This window comes from Ursus arctos, unplaced genomic scaffold, assembly GCF_023065955.2.
Source record: "Ursus arctos isolate Adak ecotype North America unplaced genomic scaffold, UrsArc2.0 scaffold_23, whole genome shotgun sequence".
Taxonomy (NCBI): domain Eukaryota; kingdom Metazoa; phylum Chordata; class Mammalia; order Carnivora; family Ursidae; genus Ursus; species Ursus arctos.
The window spans coordinates 37380300-37398711 of NW_026622908.1; the positions used below are offsets into that span (position 1 = coordinate 37380300).

The window sequence follows — 18412 nt, forward strand, 5'->3', positions numbered from 1 at the left end:
GATGGTGATAATGACAAAATGTCCTTCACTGCAGTCCTAGGTCATTACATCAGGAGTGTGAGTGAGCAGAAACAGGCCTTCCTCCTGGGCCTCCCTACACCTGCCCGACAACCTCCTGGCTGTTTATCAGCAACCACTTCACTGAAGGTTAGGCTGTTCCTAAGCCACCACCTTACTTACCGTTTGAGGCACTTGTTTCAAAGTGTATCCTTTTATGCCCTCAGTGAGGATCTGCCCGGTGAAGTTGGCCTTTATGCAGTTAATAAGTTGCTGTGACCTGGGTCCCAGCCTAGGCTCTTTAAGGTTGTTTGACTTCAGGCAAGCAATGGACTTGAGTTTCCCAGAAATTGTATGTTCATTTTTTTTTTTTTCTTAAGTAGGCTTCATGCCCAGCATGGAGCACAATGCAGGGCTCCAACTCATGACCCGAGATCAAGACCGGAGCTGAGATCAAGAGTCGCGGCTTAACGGACCTGAACCACCCAGGCGCCCCACCAAGAGGTTGTTTCATTTGATTTCTTTTTCCTTATCTGGGGACAAAGCAGTTTCAAACACCCAGGGCTTCCGATATTAGCATGTGAAGTAACTAATTAGAAAATGTGGCTCGATGAACTATAGTAAATGTTCTGTGCAGTTCTAGCAAAGCAAAGTATACCTCCTATAACACACAACTAGAAATGGTATCCTGAGATTGTGAAGGGAGGGGCTGATGTGTCGGTAACTACTGGATCTTAAGTGGCTTCTTTTGGGGGGCCATTCTGTAGTGGCTCCCGTCTTAGAATAAAATTCAAAGTTCTTTTTAATGACAAGGCCCTGTCAGTCCTGGCTCCTGGTTGCCTTTTGGGCCTCCCCTCCAACCGCTTTCTCCCTTGCTCCCTCTGCTCCAGTAGCTCTGAGCTTCTTGTTGCTCCCTGAGCCCATCACCCGCCTTTGCATTTGCTGTCCCCACTGCCCAGGACACTTCTCCTCCAAATATTCTGACGGTGGCTCCCGCACTTCCTTCACGTCTTTGCTCAAAGGCCAGTTTTCAGAGGGTCATCCCAGACCATCTCTCTCATGTAGAAGACAGGCTTACCCCCATGGACACCCACTGCACCCCTTACCTGCTATGACTCCTCACCCTGTGTCACACTGTGCGTGTGCTTTGTTTAGTGTCTGTCTCCCTCTCCACTAGAATGTCCACTCTGAGGGGGAAGAGACTTTGTCTCTTGTCCATTGTTCTATCGCCAGCTCTCGAGCCACTACCTAGTTCACGGTAGGAACAGAATAAATACTTTCTGGATGAGCAAATTAATGAACAAATATAAGGCATGGGTTATAAAGCATTTTTTTTTTCTTTCTCAGGGGAGTGTTGGTGGTTTTGTGAGGTGAAAGCACAGTATACATATGGGAGTGCATTTGACAGCTTCTAACATGGCTCCATGTTCCCACCTCCTGGTGTTCACACTCTTGTGAAATCCCCTTCTCCAGAGTGTGGGCTGGCCTCACTTCTCATGAATACAATACAGCAAAAGTTATAAGATGAAGTGGCAAAAGTCCAACTTCCCTCTTGCTTGCAGTCTCTGTTTGGCTCTTCTTGCTTCTTGCGCTGAGAAGGCCAGCTGCCAGGCTATGAGCAGCCTGATGGAGAAGCCTGTATGGCAAAGAACTGGGAGCAGCTTCCAGTCAACAGCCAGGGAGGGAGGAATCCAGCCAACAGCCATGTGAATGAGCTCGAAAGCTTATTCTTTCCCAGTTGAGCTTTCAGATGAAGCCTCAGTCAACATCTTGATTGTGGCCTCATTGAGAGACCCTGACCCACAGAAACTGTGAGATAATACATCCTGTTGTGTTAAGCCAATAAGTTTTAGGATGACTTGTATTATTAACTAATATGTGGTGTATGGTGGGAGATGAGGCCAGAAAGACAGTTTGAGGGCTTTGCATGCCATGTGAAGGAGTGGTAGGCACAGTAGTGCCCTCTGTGCTCCCTCCGCCCCAAATATCCACATCCTGATCACTGGAACCTGTGATATGTTAGGTCACATGACAGGGAGGAACTAAGGTTGCTAATGAGCTGATTCTAACATAAGAATATTATTTTGGATGATCTCGGTGAACCCATGTAATCAGAGGTCCTTATAAGTGGAAGAGGGAGGCAGGAGAGTGAGTCAGAGAAGGGGATGTGGTGATGGGAACAGAGGTTGGAGTGATCTAAGCACGGCTTTGGAGGTGGAGAACGCTGACTTCCCCCAGAAGTTGTGAAAGGTGAGGAAACGGAGTCTCCCCTAGAACCTCTAGAAGGAACTCAGCCCTTTCAACACCTTGGTTTTATCCCAGTGAGGTCCATTTCCGACTTCGGAACACCAGAACCGTACAATGATGTGTTTGTCTTAAGCCAATAAATTAGTGGTAATTTGTTGCAGCAGCGATAAGAATCTGATACAGGCTTAGGATCCCAGCATGGCACTGACCTTGGGTTCCAGAGCCTGCTCGTGACCGTCCTGACATGCGCCACGCACCCTTGGTGTGCCTGCTCTTTAAGTGCACATTTCCTTATAAATTGCCACTTACAGCCATGGTTGCTGCAAGACCAGTTATGATACAATCATCGCACTTAGCAAATAACTTCCAGAACAGGAACCACACAGGCCATACATTTCTTAACTCATATATTTCGACAGTCCTTGGCTAACTATTGACTGAACTTTTTTTTTTTCCCCAAGAGACAGCAAGGTGGGAGGGGGAGGGGCAGAGGGAGAGAGAGAGAGAGAGAGAGAGGGAGAGAGGATCTCAAGCAGGCTCCATGCTGAGCACAGAGCCTGATATGGGCCTTGATCTCATGACCCTGAGATCATGACCTGAGCCAAAATCAAAAGTCAGATGCTCAGCTGACTGAGCCACCCAGGCATCTCTTGACTGAAACTTATTAATTTATTTGCCTGTTTTCTCCTCTGCCTAATTTTCTGGTATCTACGCACCCAGACTCTCAGTGGACATCTCAGAGGTTTATTTGTGTTGATTATTCTCTGCTGTGGCAGCAGAGGGAAGTGTCTCCCCTCAGACTTGGTCTCGGTTCTGTCATAGTGCGAAGCCGTAGAGCTTCTCATGAGGCAGGTGTGGCCAGAGCTGGGATTCCTTGGGCAATGTCAGTAGAACTCGAAGGGAATGTTACTCCGTTTCTGTCCATGTCTGTCTCTGAGATTAAATGCATTCCTATCAGATGGCAGTGTTACTATATTCTACTGTGGGACCGCTGGTTGGGAGGAACTCAGCTCCGTTAAGAATGGAGGCTTGAGGTGCTACAGGGAAGTGTTGGAAACACAGGGGCAGAAAGTGAGATTTTACGTTTGATCCAACGAGAGGAATTAAATGAGAATTGCGAAGGAAGTGACTTTTTCATGCTGTGATTGCATGTTATTTGACCCGTGTCAGTGTGCCAACTGGAATATCCTCATACCACATTTGGGAGAACAGGTCTAATTCAAATTGTGTGCTTTACTGGTGTTGACTGGTTATTATGAAAGTGAGCTAGAATCATTGAGACAGAGTCCGCAATCTCAGAGGGACCTATTCCAAATTTGTTATTTTGAGATTCAACTTCATTGGTCCGTCGCAGGGTCAATACTTCCTGTTATTTTTTGCTTGAGCTTACTTATTTTTCCCAATGGACAAAACCAACCATATGTACTGTTTTTTCCAGGGCACTACCAGTTTTTAATCTGTCTTTTTGAGTATAATTACTAATAGTGTTCGCTTTCACTCTTTACAGTTGTGGTTGGATGATAAGTCATGCTGTGTTTGATAGACAGGAATGGCACTTATAACCATTACCCCTCAATTTCCCATTGCTCGTAGAGTCTACAAACAGGTCTGACAGCTGCTGCCCCACGTGAACAGCACCCGGAGGTCTCCTGTCTCTAAATGAGCTTTCAAGAGGAGACACAGACCCAAGGGGATAGGCTCCATTGCTGTCTAGTTATGAGGGCATCTGTCATATCCAGTTAATGAAGAATTGGGTGGAGTTGACCCTGAGGGTTGAGGACCAGTACCAGAAAGGAATGGTCAAACCCTAATAGTAAAGCAGGGCTGCTGGTGGAGGGGAGGAAGCTAAGAGTATCATGAAGGAAACACAGGAAGAATGAGGGAGACATTGATAAAATAACTAATTCTGCCTGAAGGCATCTTCCTTTTGGGGGTTGCTTTATTTAAAGATTTTATTTATTTATTTATTTATTTATTTATTTATTTGAGTGGGGGAGAGAGAGAGGGAGGGAGAGAGAGAGAGGAGAGGTAAGGAGCAGGGGGCGAAGGAGCGGGAGGAGGGGAAAGAATCTCAAGCGGGCTTGGTACTCAGCATGGAGCTCGCCGTGGGGCTCAATCTCACTGAGATCATGACCTGAGCTGAAATCAAGAGTGGGACACTTAACTGAGCCACCCAGGCAACCCTGATTTAATTTTAATTTTTTATTTTGATTGATTTATTTATTTTAGAGAGAGAGAAAAAGAGAGAGTGTGAGCTGGGGGAGGTACACAGGGCGAGGGAATGAGAGAATCTTCAGACTCTCCTCTGAACAGGGAGCCCAACACCACTGATCCCGGGATGCTAAGGTCAATGACCTGAGCCAAAACCAAGAGTCAGCTGCTGAAACGACTGAGACACCCAGGCACCTGTAGGGGCACCCTGATTTAATTTTTTTTTTTAAATGTGAATTCTACCGAAATGAACATCAAAGGTGATTTTTTCTGCATGTATATTTTTGATGATATGAGTATTAGAGTGTTTTTATGGTGAAGTAAAGGGAAAATACATGTGGGAGAGGAACAAATGAACCCAAGGGAGATAGCTGGAGGAGGGGATGATATTATTCCTGAGACTTTATGGACTGGTCTTTTATGTAGAAATCTCACCTTTCCCTCTTTCTCCAGAGCAGAATTTTTCTCTCTACCCACTGTCTTTCTGAGGTCAATATATCCACTCAGTTTGTCCCTTACATCTGGGCCTCGGAGAGCTGTCTCCCTAGAGATTTTCTACCTGATCTCCTAGGCTGCTGCTTCAACACTCGCTCTAGAACCTTATCTCCATTCCCACCTGCTACCTGAGGTCACCCACACGCTCAGCAGTGGAACTCTGAGTAGAACTCAGCTTAGACATGTGGTCTCATCTCTTTTCCCTTCCCTCTTCCTGTGGTGGTCTTCCCTCTATCAGTAATCCTTTACAATGAAATAATCAGAACATGCTCTTTTTGTATCGCGGTTGATCTTTTATTGAAGACACGGAGAAGGGGAGGTTATTGAGCCTCCTATTGAAATGGAGATGAGAGAAAAGGAGGGCATGAGGCCAATCTCCGCCTGCAAGTCTACTGCAAAAGGATTTGATCCAGCTGAGGAAGGTTGGAAGTTATTAGTATGTGCTCCAGCGAACCGCCAAATCATCTCCTGCGTGGACAACGTAACCACCGGCTCCTGAAAAGGAGGAATGAGAAGTGGATCAAGTGATTTTTTTTTTTTTTTTAAAGATTATTTGTTTCAGAGAGAAGGAGAACACGAACATGGGGAGGGGCAGAGGAAGAGGGAGAGATTCTTAAGCAGACTCCCCACTGAGCATGGAGCCCTATACAGGGCTTGATCTCACAACCCTGAGATCACGGCCTGAGCTGAAACCAAGAGTTGGATGCTTAACTGACTGAACCACACAGGCACCCAATTGGTCAAATGATTTCATCACCAAATCACCAAATAATGGATCTCACTTTCCCCATGCCTTGGCACATTCCCCACCAAAGCTCACACACTCACATCTGGGTGTTTGGGGCATTGTCACTCTGTGGGGCTTTTTGGCACTCTCTCTCTCTTACCTTGGCTCAGGGGTTTGCCATTGCTCAGGGGCTCCCAGTAGGTCCTGTCATTGGTGTTGGCCTTTATGCCCCGAACACAGGTGATGTAGGGGCCCCATGAGCTCTCCTCTGCTGTGAAACTGTGGGGACAATTAATGGGTTTCAGGAATTTAGAATTTTCAAGGGTAACCTTAATGGGCATTTCTCAAACTTCAACGTACCTAAGCGTCATTTGAAGCCGTTATCGAGAAAAACCGATTTCCTGGCCCTATCCTCAGATACTTTGATTCTGTAGGTGAGGTGGGGACTAGGAATCTGCATGTGTCGTTAACACTCCAGGTGATTCTGCTGCAGGCACTCCACAATCTACGCTAAATTAGAGGAGTGATGCCTGTTTCTGCCCCTGCCTCCCTTCCTGGTAGACCCTCTGTAGTCAACAACTGCTAACCTTCTACCCCAAGGTAGTAACTGTTGAAGATATATGTATGTATATGGACATATAATTTTCTCTATAGCGTCTTACAGCATGTTACTAGACAAAGTAAATAATTGCTGATTGGATTTAGGGAGTCAAATGAACCATAACTTTCTGAGGCAAAGTCAATATTTTAATTTTAATATTTTATCTCTTTAGGCCAGATAACCTTAATCTAGGGGTCTATGAATCTGAAAGAGGGGAGCATGGAGAGACTCAGGGCATTTGTGAAACCTCTGATTTAAGGACGAGTTTCGTGTGTATGTTCACCTGTCTGGGATCAGCAGCCACTGCACTCATCTGATTTTTATTTATTTTTTACTTATTTATTTTGTTTTTTAATTAATTTTTTATTATGTTCAGTTAGCCAGCATATATAGTACATCATAAATTCTTGTTGTATGTAGTGTTCCACTGAACACTCATCTGATTTTTAAAGGGGTCAGTGATTCAAAAATAATGACCCAGTGTTCTGAACACCAAATGACTGACCTAAGAGGTTCTATTTGTTGAAGGAATTTTGTTGACAGAAGAGAGATCCCTGGGACTTATTTACCCATTAAATGAACATTAATTTAGTACCTACTGTGTGCTAGAAGATGACAAGTCTCACCTTTTTTTTTAACCCCTGCCGTGAGATGTAGATGGCCAGCAAAGTACTGATGAAGACGTGTTTCAAATGTACGTTGTTCAGGTGCATATGTATTCTTACTGAGTCTTTCAAAATGACCAAATAGCTTCACCTTAGGTTCCGTACAGACATACCTAAATCGAGTTGCATTTTCTTTCTCAGCTTGTTCCATCACATCTAGGAAGACAGAACCATTTGGCACAGAGACCGTGGTGTTATCTATTTGGTTATTGATTACCACAGAGTAATATACTTCGATTTCAGAGGGTGAGACAGCGGGTGTCACTGATACAGGCTCCTGAGTGGAGATGTTGAAGGAATCTGGCAAAGACAAAAAAGCAGAGAAGAATTACTATTCAGAATAATAAAAATGATGTTCGAGTTTACCTACCCATCCAGCCCCTCGCCCATCCCTACTTTCCTTTACCAAGAGAAGGATTTGCTACAAGGAGCAAGAATCATCAGCCAAGGGGCAGATCTCTTGTGTGACTCAACCAGATAGGCACCAGCTGGTAAATGTGATTCGGCTCCACTCCCAGCTGTTTCAGCACTTCAGTTGCGCTGTCTCCTTTTCTCACAGAGGCTCCTGAGTTTTCGCAGTTTTGTTGCTGTCGTTTCGTTCTTGTTTTTGTTTTGCTTTGGTACAGCATACAATAATGCTTCCCTTTTTTCTTGGGTGCCTTTTTATTTCTTAACATTTATTGAAAAGACATTAAATGCCATGCACTGTACTGATCATTTTACTTGGCTTATCTTATTCAGGCCTTACAAAAACCAACATTAGATACTATTATCATTTGCATTTTTTGTACTAGTAAACTAGAGTTTGATATTAAACATTTTGTCTGAGGTCCCTAAACCTACCTATAAGTGGCTGAACCAGGAATGATCAGAGATAAAAGTCAAGTCTTTCATCCCTTCTTGAAAAATCAGTTGTTTGAATATACGATTCGTGCTCTAATTTTCTTGTAATACTGCCATATTCCTCCCATATTCCTCTGAGCTCCCTGAGGGCTCACTCATTGTGCATAACAGAGAGTCAGGGACACCATAATAGTTTAGAATGGGAATGATGCTCAGAACATCTAACTGGCCATCAGAAAACATCCCTATGGAGATGGACACCATTGAATCAAATCTACCTTGTTGATCAGTGTTTGAACCAAGAACAACATCTACTACCCTGTTAAGAACAAATCCTCAGGTGGTTATAATCACTGGTGACACATGGAGGACTGAGTTCTATCTGGGAACCATTATGCTTTAGTGGTTTATCTGGTCACTTTCGGTCCCTTAGGACACCTTAGTCTCACATTGCTTTGGGTATTATGCTCTTTAGTACCTGAGCCATAGACACAAGAAGAGTCTTTGTTAACATCCAGGTAGGTCTTTCCCATCAGAGCCGGTAAGATTTGAGCTGCAGCAGTTGGCATACGGAATGCTCCTTGAGAAATTTCTGCGAGCACTCTATCCCGTGTTTTTTGGCAGTCCCATTGATTTTCATTGTAATAGGTTGGTGAAACAAAGAGAGCCTAACGTGTGAGAGAAAGAATGAGAGGGAATGAGAATGAATGAGAGAAACATCAAATAAGGGGAAAGCCTATATCTAACGAATTCAGTAAATATTTGCTAGACATACAGGGGAAGCACCTTGGACAACTAGGATACCTTCCTGTCACCAAGAAATTTATAAACTAGTTTGGGGGGAGGTGGGAAATTGCTTAATAACACAACCAGTAATGGCATCAATGAGAACAGACTTTCTCTAATGAGAGAGAAATATTCACTCTTGTATTCATATCCACTCGTGTAGCCTTGACGCTGGAACAGTACCTGTCACATAGGAGACCCTTGATAAATGCTGTTAACAGACAATCATAAAGGAGCCCCTAAGGTGAATGCCTTAAGAGAAGCAGCTAGTGCCATGGCGTTCCAGAAGAGGAAGAGCACATAAACATTTGGTGACCCTGAAGAAAGGCTTGGTGGAGAAGGCAGTACTTGAGGTAGGCCTTGACGGTATGACAGCATTTCATTAGGAGACAGGAGAGGAGCGCTGCAGCCAGGGGGACTGCATGAGCAAGGACGCTAGAGTAGTTGCGGCCAGGGCATGGCCTGTCTGTGATGACACTGTCTGCATCTTAGCAAAATCCCCAGGGGATTCCTCCTGGCCTGGCAGGACTGGTGTACAGGGGAGACTCAGGGTGATTGTGGAAGAACAGGCTGGAGAGTGAGGTGGGGGCCACATCGGTGGACCCCTGAGCCTCAGGGTGAGGTGCCTGACGTGATTTCCTTAACAATGGGGAATCCAATAGCTTCTTGAATAGAAACTATCGAAGCAGCAGATGTAAACTGGATCGAGGGGACAGCATGAGGGGGTAGGAAAAGTCAGGAAGGTATCAGAGTGAGTAAGACGGGGACCAAAATGGGTTGGTCCTGCAGACATCACTCTGTAGTTTCTCAGGGAAGGACAGTTTCTCTTTTCATTTTCTTCCGAAGACCCTTTAAGTTAACCAAGAAGTCAACAAGCATTTGTGGGATATTAAAAGAAAGGATCATATTTCCTCTTAAAAACTGTCTTGTAGGCAAGCAGCTCTCAAGCCTGCTGTGAATGAACATCACCTGTAGGGTTTTAAACCCGCCCAAGGCCCATGCTCCCCCTCTAAGTTTCTGTATTAACTGGCTGGTGTGGAGCCTAAACATGAGTGTTTTCCAGCAGCTCCTGCAGGTGGTTCAGATGTGCAGCCGGAACGGGCAAGCACTGTTTTATCAAGTCCAAACTCAGCAAGGCACAACAGCCACACCAGCACCAACAGTCAAAACAACCTGTGTGACTGGACACCTGTTACACCCCCAGCTGCTCCTTGTAGTTTTGCCCAAGGACCCTGCCCTGGCCACGTCGAACACCTTGATCTTCCTAAGATACGTTACGTTCTTTCGTTCCTCTGGTCTTTGTCCTTGCTGTCCTCTCTCCCTTGGAAAGCCCTCCTATCCTGGGGTGGCCTGGCAGACCCCTACTCATACCAAAGACCCAGTGACATTTTTTCTGTAAATCTTCCTTCATCTCTTCTTGTATGTACCTGTTAAGGTTGAGTAAATCAGTGAGTGAGTGCAGCAATGAAGCCCCAAACTTCAAGGAACATATACAGGACAGAGTAGGTGCTGAGTGTGAGTTTTGAAACCAACTATTCAGGTTCCATCCACGTCTGAATTACTCTTTGGCTTTGTAATGTTAGGCAAGGTACTGATACTCCGTGACTCATGCACTTCTTCTGAGAAATGGAGGTGATAATATTTTCCTCATTGAGTTGTTGTGTGCATCAATGAGCATGGCAATAAAGACTAGCTGGTATTACTGGCACTGCCTCTTATGACTTGGACAACAATAATCTAATCTGGGAGGTAAGCACCAAACGCTGGTATATGGCAAAGGGTGAAATTGCATTTGATAGAACAACATAGTAGGTTGGAGTAGACTCTAGAATGACAAAAAAGTTGTAGTCAAGAAAAGCTTCATGGTCGCATTGGACATGGAAAGATAAGGATCTAAGGTGAAGAGAATACATTTCCATCAGGGGCAAGAATCACGTAAAATCAGTTAGTATAGGAAACAGAATGGGTCATATCTTAGAGGTCCAAGAAGAAAGGCTACAGATATTTCTTTCCTTCATGACTCCCTTCTCTGTCTTCTGTTTTACCCTGTGGCTTACCTGCATAGCTTCTCCTGTACTATATATGTTTCCGAGGAGACCATTTTCTGTTTTTTGAGATAGAATCTCATTTACCAGTGACTTCGTATGATTAACAATATTCTTTATAGCCTTTCTATCTGTTTGCTTCTGCCTTCTTGTTATTTTCTCCTTCACACAGGTCAGAGCCAGGACAGCCATCGCACCAGTATCTGCCAGGAAACAAAACAGTGGTGATAGGGTGACTGACCATTCCTTGGACTGAGGGTCTCCTGGTATGTACAATTTCCATTGCTAAAAGAGGGAGAGATCTAGACAAACTGGGAAGATTGGTCATGCTGGTTGATGATGGAGAGAAGGATTTGAAGACATAGCAATCATCCCTCCAGCTCTCACCACTCAGATATTTCCAGATTTTGAGTAACCCTGTACCTTGTACTCAGTAACTCACCCGTTGGTCATAGAAACACATATGGATTTGCAGGTTCATACACGTGAACAGTCTCTCGCTTCTATATCTTGGTTGTTCTCATTTTTTTCACCTATCAGCCATATTGGCAAAGGAATTGAGAGAATTCATGATGATACCCCAAACAAGATATGTCTTTGCAATGTTTCAATGTTTCCATTAGGCCGATTAGAAAATAGCACTTCAGAGAATTGTTTTCCAAGAAAGCTTCTTAAGGGGGAGGATGAGGCAAGAGTTTGGAAGAAGGGAGGATAAGATCTTTTTTCTGGCTTGTTACTTGGTCCTGCCTGGATCCTTTTTTTTTTTCCTTTCAGTGTCATTTTTTTATAATAATATTTTTTTATTATATTATGTTAGTCACCATACAGTACATCCCTAGTTTTTGATGTAAAGTTCCTGCCTGGATTCTTTAGGTGTGGTACCTTCCATCTCCCATTGAAAGAAATCTCACAATATTCTTACTATCCAGAGATACAGAGTGGTGATTTTCTTTGGGCTTCTTGGAGAAAGATGAGCTTGTGTATCTGGATCCACTGGGGCTGAGCAACAATACTAGCTGTCTACAGGGGGAATCTTTTTGGATGTGTAAGCTGACCTAGGAGAAAATTTCTAGTCCTTCTCTGGTGGATATACAGACCTCATTGTTCAAAATATTGGGCCTTGTCCATGCAGAGGTTGTGTTGTCCACGTAAGCCCACACATCCGAATGGTCCCAATAAATTAGAGAAACAGCCAAAGTTAAGATAAATAAATTCTACTGTTCTCTTTTCTCTAATACTTCCTAAAATGTGTTATATGAAGATTCTCACAATATATCCTTATTTTACAGAGGGGAAAATTAAGGTCAGGGTTAACATCCATTGGTTATGTAATTCAAAGAAGGGGTAGGGTAGGAACTAGATCTTTCTACTGTATTACACATCTGGGAAGATGCTTAAATGCCCCCCAACATCCATTCTTCTCAAAAAGAAAATTCTCTTCCCTGATCACTATGGTAAAGAGGATTAAAAACGTCCAAGTACTTACCGGCAGAAAAACTCAAAGGAAAAGACTTACCGGTGACTGTGTCCTCTATGCCAAGGGAATTGGGTTTAATGACTCACCTACTGAGAACTGTTCATGGAAATAATAATTTTTATTTCCAGGTTTGAAGATTTCAGCAACTTTACGAATCGAGTACTTCCCTCTGAACAGACACAAGGCCAAAACATCCAGGCTGAGCTGGTAGTAGTTAGTCAGTGGATTACCATCATGTTCTTCTGTCAGAGAGGAAAGAAATACCTTACTCATGGAAATAATACTGGAGTAATAAATTTTCAGTCTATTCCTAATCTATCTATTAGAATTTCTTTACATTTAAGGAGAGGTGAATAATAGAGGGGGGAAGATCGCCCATAGAATCAGCAAGCCTGAGAAATGGAAAGGCTGTTAAGAACCACCAAATTCAACTCAACTCCTTTCATTTCTTAACTGTGGAGACTCAGCACTAAAGAGATTAAAATACCATCCTGATACTCAGGTGGTTACAGAACTAGGACCAGAACACAGATTTCCCGCAGCTAAGCCTCTTGCACTTTCAATGCAAATGTGTTCAAACTATAAGTAGAAGTAGAAGAAGTGGGGGCCATCTCAAAATGAGATGGGATCAGAGCATCTTAACGAATAATAGGATAAGTACTGGGTGGGTGTTGAAATAAAAACAATGCACTTCAGTAACAACCATCATGGTCAGCCTATTTGTCCCAGTGATAAAGTACTTTGGGCCATCTTTAGCCCTTCTACTAGTATCATATGCCATGGAACTTCTGACATAGTGTCTTGTGTTGCTCAGCTATTTCTGGTGTATTTCATTATTTGTCTAAAAGCCAAGCTTCTAGAGAACAAGAGAGCTGTGTTCTATGAGTTTGTGTGTGTGCGTGTGTGTGTGCGCACGTGTGTGTGCGTGTGTGTGTGTGCGTGTGTGTGTGCACATGTGTGTTCATCATCACATGTAAGGTTGATGTGAGTCGATACGCATTTGAACCTATTTGAAAAGAAAATTCAAGATGCATGTTGAAAGGGAGGAAGGGGGGCGCCTGGGTGGCACCTGGGTGGCACAGCGGTTAAGCGTCTGCCTTCGGCTCAGGGCGTGATCCCGGCGTTCTGGGATCGAGCCCCACATCAGGCTCCTCCGCTATGAGCCTGCTTCTTCCTCTCCCACTCCCCCTGCTTGTGTTCCCTCTCTCGCTGGCTGTCTCTCTGTCAAATAAATAAATAAAATCTTAAAAAAAAAAAAGAGGGAAGAAGGAAAAGTGATCTATGAAGATATATGGGATGAATAGAATAAAGAGGAGAAGGAGAGACTGAAGGGAAACTTGTTCAGTTCTGAACCAGTGAAGGAGAAGACAAGGTTGTCCAGGGTCTCTGAAATTTTGATTCTTACCCATATTTTTAATTTCTGTTTGGAATTTATTTTCTAGATCTCTGACCAGTTCAGAAGAAGTTTTGGAAATTCCATCAGGCCCTTTACATGCTCCCACAGCCAGGATAGCCAAGGCAAGCTGTCCCGAGGTTAACGATGGCTCTGAAAAGAAAAGTATTCAAGTTTAACAAGGTACATGCTTGTGATTTTTTTGGCCTCCTGTCTTGCTTGTGACTTACATCGCCTGTCAATTCTCTCTTTTTTCCCACTCTATACAAATACTTTACTGTCCTCTTCTTTATTCCCAAAGCAGAACCTTTTCCAGCAGTGATGTATAAATGCAAGCTACATTTTAGTCTTCCCCATGAAATCATGGGAGGTTTTTGGAATCATGCAATCCTTATAAAAATTTTAAAAGAAGAAAAATAGATAATAAAACCTTGGGATTTACTCTCTTTGTGGGTGCCATCTTGCCAAGATAGTAATAATTGACCTAGTTTTTCTGCCTATAAAATGTCAAAATTCTCAGGCTTCTCATAATTCTTGCAATAATATTGTGAAGTAGGTAGGCGTGGCTTCATTTCCCCATTATCTCAATTAGAAAGCTAAGGCTCAGTATTGACATGAAGGACTCAGGGGGGAGCCTGTACTCAAAGCCAGTCCTCATCTGGGGTGCCTAGGTGGCTCAGTTGGTTAAATGTCTGACTCTTGATTTTGGCTCAGGTCATGGTATCAGGGTTGTGGGATTGAGCCCCATGTTGGGTTCTGTACTGAGTGCTGAGATACTCTCTCTCTCTCTCCCTCTCCCTCGGTCCCTCCCCATCTCTCTGAAAACAAAAACAAAAACGCCTGTCCTCATCTCTATTTCACTGTGGTTTCCTTGCTATTGTCAGGTTCTCATGTGTTTGTTATATCCCTGTCTGGTTGTGAACTCAGCTAGCTTACAGAACGGTATTAGTGGGTAAGAGTCTTTAATTTCTTTTGCTTTTCCTTGTGTCCTTTTGAAGGAAAATGTTTCTCAGGACTCAAAGAAGTAAGGCCTAGCTGTAGAATAAATGGCAGAGATGTGATGATGTGAAGTCCCTTTCTGTCCCCTCAAGTTTTATACAGCTAGGATAGATGTAGCAGGGAGACTTTGGACACAGATAATCTTTGCTGTTCTGTTGCTGGAGATAATCTTTATGGATAGGTAAGTCTTTTCCTAAATCTTCCAGAGAATATAGGTACTCACCTGTACTTCTTGTAGCGAGAAGGACTTTTTCAGTCAGCTGTTGATCTTGGCTTTGGCTCAGGAACCCACCAAGTCTGAGGGACAGCAGTACATTGGCGGCTTGGATTCCTTTGTTATATTTTGAATTGATCATTGTGCTTATCAGAGGGTTTAGAGCAGTATAGTTTTCTTTGCTTACCTCTGTGGTAGAGGAGGGAGGAAATAACAAATACACACTAAGAAAGTATTAAGGAACAAGAACCCTAGGAACAGGGTTTGTATTAAAACGTTCAGTAACGATGTGGCACAGACAGAGCGATCCAGTGGTCACTGGCTATGTTGCTGGAACAGTACGAAGGTGGGTCTGGAATCTCTGCTACATCAGGTATTACTCCTTTACCAACCAGCATGGAAGTGTTTCCGTGTTCTAACAGCTATTTCAATCTTACTATTGTGTACTGGCAGAGTATCAGTCCTGCCTGGGAGATCTAGTATCATTCCCTGATTTTGACGATGAGGCCTGGGTGTCATTGGAGGTTAAAGAAACCTCTGTAATTGAAGGCTTAATGGAGACTTGAATACATGTCTTCCAACTCCCAATCTGTAGTCCTTTCTACTTGCTGGATTGAGTTCCTTCCCTTCTCTATTTTCTTCTAACTCAATTAGTTTATTAATTCTGAGGGAAAGAAGACAACTCGTCTATGTTATGGTGGAGATTGACCCCAGAGCTGAATTGTCTGGTTGCTCAACTGACCTGGCATCAAGATCACTCTTTGGCAGCATGCACCTTTCAGAAAACCCTAAACTCTTATCCTACAACATGCCCAAATCTCAAGGGACAGGATGGTGGAGTCACATTCTACTGTGGAAGTAAAAAGAGAGTCCAGAGGCCTCAAAAACTGGAGGAAAATAAGAAGAGTTAGTTACCACTTAAAACATTTTTAAATGAACTTTGTTCAGGGGTGTCCGAGTTGCTCAGTTGGTGAAGCAGCCGATTCCTGATTTCTGCTCAGATCATGATCTCACGGTTGTGGGATCGAGCCTCGAGTTGGGCTCCACGCTCAGCTCAGAGTCTGTTTGAGATTCTCTCTCTCCCTTTCCTTCTGCCTTTTCCTCAACTTTCTCTGTCACTCTCTCTCTCTCTCTGTCCGTCTCTAAAATAAATAAATACAATTTTAAAAAAATATACGTGGTTGACATTCCCAAGAAAAATCCCTACCGATCACCAGATTATCTCTTGGGTTAGTGGGATACTGAGAAGAGCATGAGCCCTGTGTTCAGTCAGACCTTAGCTGGATTCTCTGGTCCTTAACTTATGACTACGGGTGACTTACATAACTTTCCTGACCTTCAATTTCTTCATTTTAAAATTGTGGATATTAACCTCTATTTTATAGATATTAGACAAGAAATCACTTAATAAACTGTAAAATACCATACATATTATCACTTTCAGCTCAACTGGACTTTCTTTCCTTTTTTTTAAATAATTTTTTTATTATATTATGTTAGTCGCCATACAGTACATCCCTAGTTTTTGATGTAAAGTTCCATGATTCATTATTTGTGTAGAACGTGCCCTCCTTAATACCCGTCACCAGCCTATCCCATTCCCCCACTCCCCTCCCCTCTGAAGCCGGACTTTCTATCACTATTTTTAGAGAACTGAGGCAATGTGATTTCTCTACCCCCAATGTGGGGCTCAGAATCATGACCCCAGGATCAAGAGTTGCAACAGTGGTTTTAGAAAAGTCCTGGTTTGTTACAAGAACAATTGGATCATTGATGAATCATGGCTGAGATTTTGTGGAAATTCCAGTTCAGCAGATTTTCTCGTACTGAACAGAGTTTTCAGTTCCTGGTCAACCACTCATCAGTTTCCTTGACCACTAAAGATGAAGTTAATTATTTTGTACAATGAATTGAATTTCAAAACCTCCACACATACCCCCTACTCTTAGGATACGACAAAATAAATGACAGGCCAGGAAGAAAAACTAGAGTTGGCAGAGTTTGTGTTTTAGCTTGTGTGAACGTAAGACTTTCTGTGGCGTTGACCTCCTCTTGTAGGCTACAGAATACCAGGAGCATGTAGTCACCGATGGCAACATGAGTCATCTTTGGACTGGGTTTAAGTTCAATTTAAGGTTAAAGACATAAAAAAGAGAAATCATGGCCCTGAGAGCTACACCAGGCTTCATGACAGCACTTGCTTCAACACGTTTCCCCAATTATCCTCAATCTATGGATGAAGCTAAAAAAAAATTCAGAAACATTGGATCATTCAGCTAGTAAGGGGTCAGACTACACCTGAACCAGTTTTTATTTCTCCTACTTAGTGCTTTTTAATAGAATCACACGATCTTGGGATCCTATACCTGGAGGAGAGATGATGAGCTTGTACCCATATCCTGTGGGGATGAGTTGAGGGAGGGAGATATGTACCTTGGAACATCTAAACTCAATAATGACAAGAGAGAAGTCTTTGTTATTTGAATGGGATTATTAACATTATTTTTTATCTGTCTCGTTATAAGGGGTTAACCTAAAACCCATGGGTTGAACTTCAAAAAAATAGATTACATCTCAAATTCAAAATATAACTTTCTATGATTTTGAAAAATTCCTGGGATCCTGAATATTCTGTCATTGAAAATGAAGAAGAATAGACACTTGCTTGGTAGGGTTGCTATGGTGAAGAAAATCTGAATATAGGAAGAAGAGTTAGGCAAGTTAGCATTGAATCTATGACTGCTCTTAAAAAAATATAAATTATGGAACATTCCTCACCATGGCCTGTCACGTTTTACATTACTCATAGAGTATAATCACATATAGAACTGGAATAGGGTCTTTTCTCAGGTCACTCTACACCAGTCCCCTGCCAGTAGACTTTAGAAGACTATCACACTAGGAGTAATTTTAGCTCAATGCATACTCACCACAGATCTCACATTGTTGCCTTGGAATAAGAGAAAATAATAGGAGCCCCATTAGGGGCAGCTGGTGGGATTGTCTCATCTCTCCAAGTGTTCTGGAATGGCAAGGGCTTGTCTGGCTATATATTGGGTGATGGCAGAGATGAGAGCTCCTCCTTTAGCTTGCCTCAGCCTCTTTCACTTATGCAAATATTGAGCAATGTCATGGGGTGTGGTCAAGTGTATTTGTCCAAGAATTGTGATAAACCAGGAAGAAGACTTGAAAGGTATGGTTAAAGAGGAAGAGGAAATAATGTTCTTTGTTTCCTATCCCAAACTTTAGGATTCCCATTCCTTACTTACCTTCAGCCCAATGAGAATAAATTAAATTGCCCTCTTTTCCATTCCACCTTTGGTTGTGTTTTATTTATTTTTCTTGAAACATTAGATTTGATGGGGCGAGGCCTTAACACATATAAAAATGGAAGTAGAAGTTGTAAGACTGAAATTGAACTAGGCAAGATGGGGGAGCCTGGCATGTGAGGATCTTTGGCATAGTGGTTTTTGATGTATGATTTTCTTCTAAGATAGGTGCCCTTAGGGTTTCATAGCCCAGCAGGAACACCACAGAGATATACATCAAATGTGAATTTTTGCTGTGCCAGGAAAGATGCTACAAGCTGCATGTGAGAAGTGTTGTCTATTATAGGTCTTCCAAGAACTATCAGAGAATACTATCAGTTTGGTCTTAAAATGTTTGCTGTGCGTCAGCAAGATGGCAGAATAGGAGGTCCCCTGCTCATACT

The 18412-nt window shown here is 43.0% G+C and overlaps 1 protein-coding gene and 1 long non-coding RNA gene across 2 annotated transcripts in view; one reads left to right on the top strand and one right to left on the bottom strand.

Annotated features, from left to right (window-relative positions):
* LOC125281556 (uncharacterized) overlaps window positions 1–18412 on the top strand; it is a 148300-nt gene that overhangs the window by 26986 nt on the left and 102902 nt on the right. Inside the window, exons 4-7 of the long non-coding RNA XR_008961051.1 lie at window positions 378–501; window positions 8736–8925; window positions 10790–10883; window positions 13537–13670. This is a non-coding gene — a long non-coding RNA (uncharacterized LOC125281556). The remainder of the gene's footprint in view (window positions 1–377; window positions 502–8735; window positions 8926–10789; window positions 10884–13536; window positions 13671–18412) is intronic.
* Window positions 5223–17739, bottom strand: TCN1 (transcobalamin 1). The gene is made up of 9 exons (XM_048215311.2): window positions 17631–17739; window positions 14710–14889; window positions 13500–13640; window positions 12181–12336; window positions 10630–10820; window positions 8265–8454; window positions 7057–7243; window positions 5838–5956; window positions 5223–5445 (listed from the first exon to the last, which is right to left on the bottom strand). Exons 1-9 carry the CDS (start codon window positions 17707–17709, stop codon window positions 5384–5386), a joined length of 1305 nt encoding a protein of 434 aa, XP_048071268.1. The 5' UTR covers window positions 17710–17739; the 3' UTR covers window positions 5223–5383.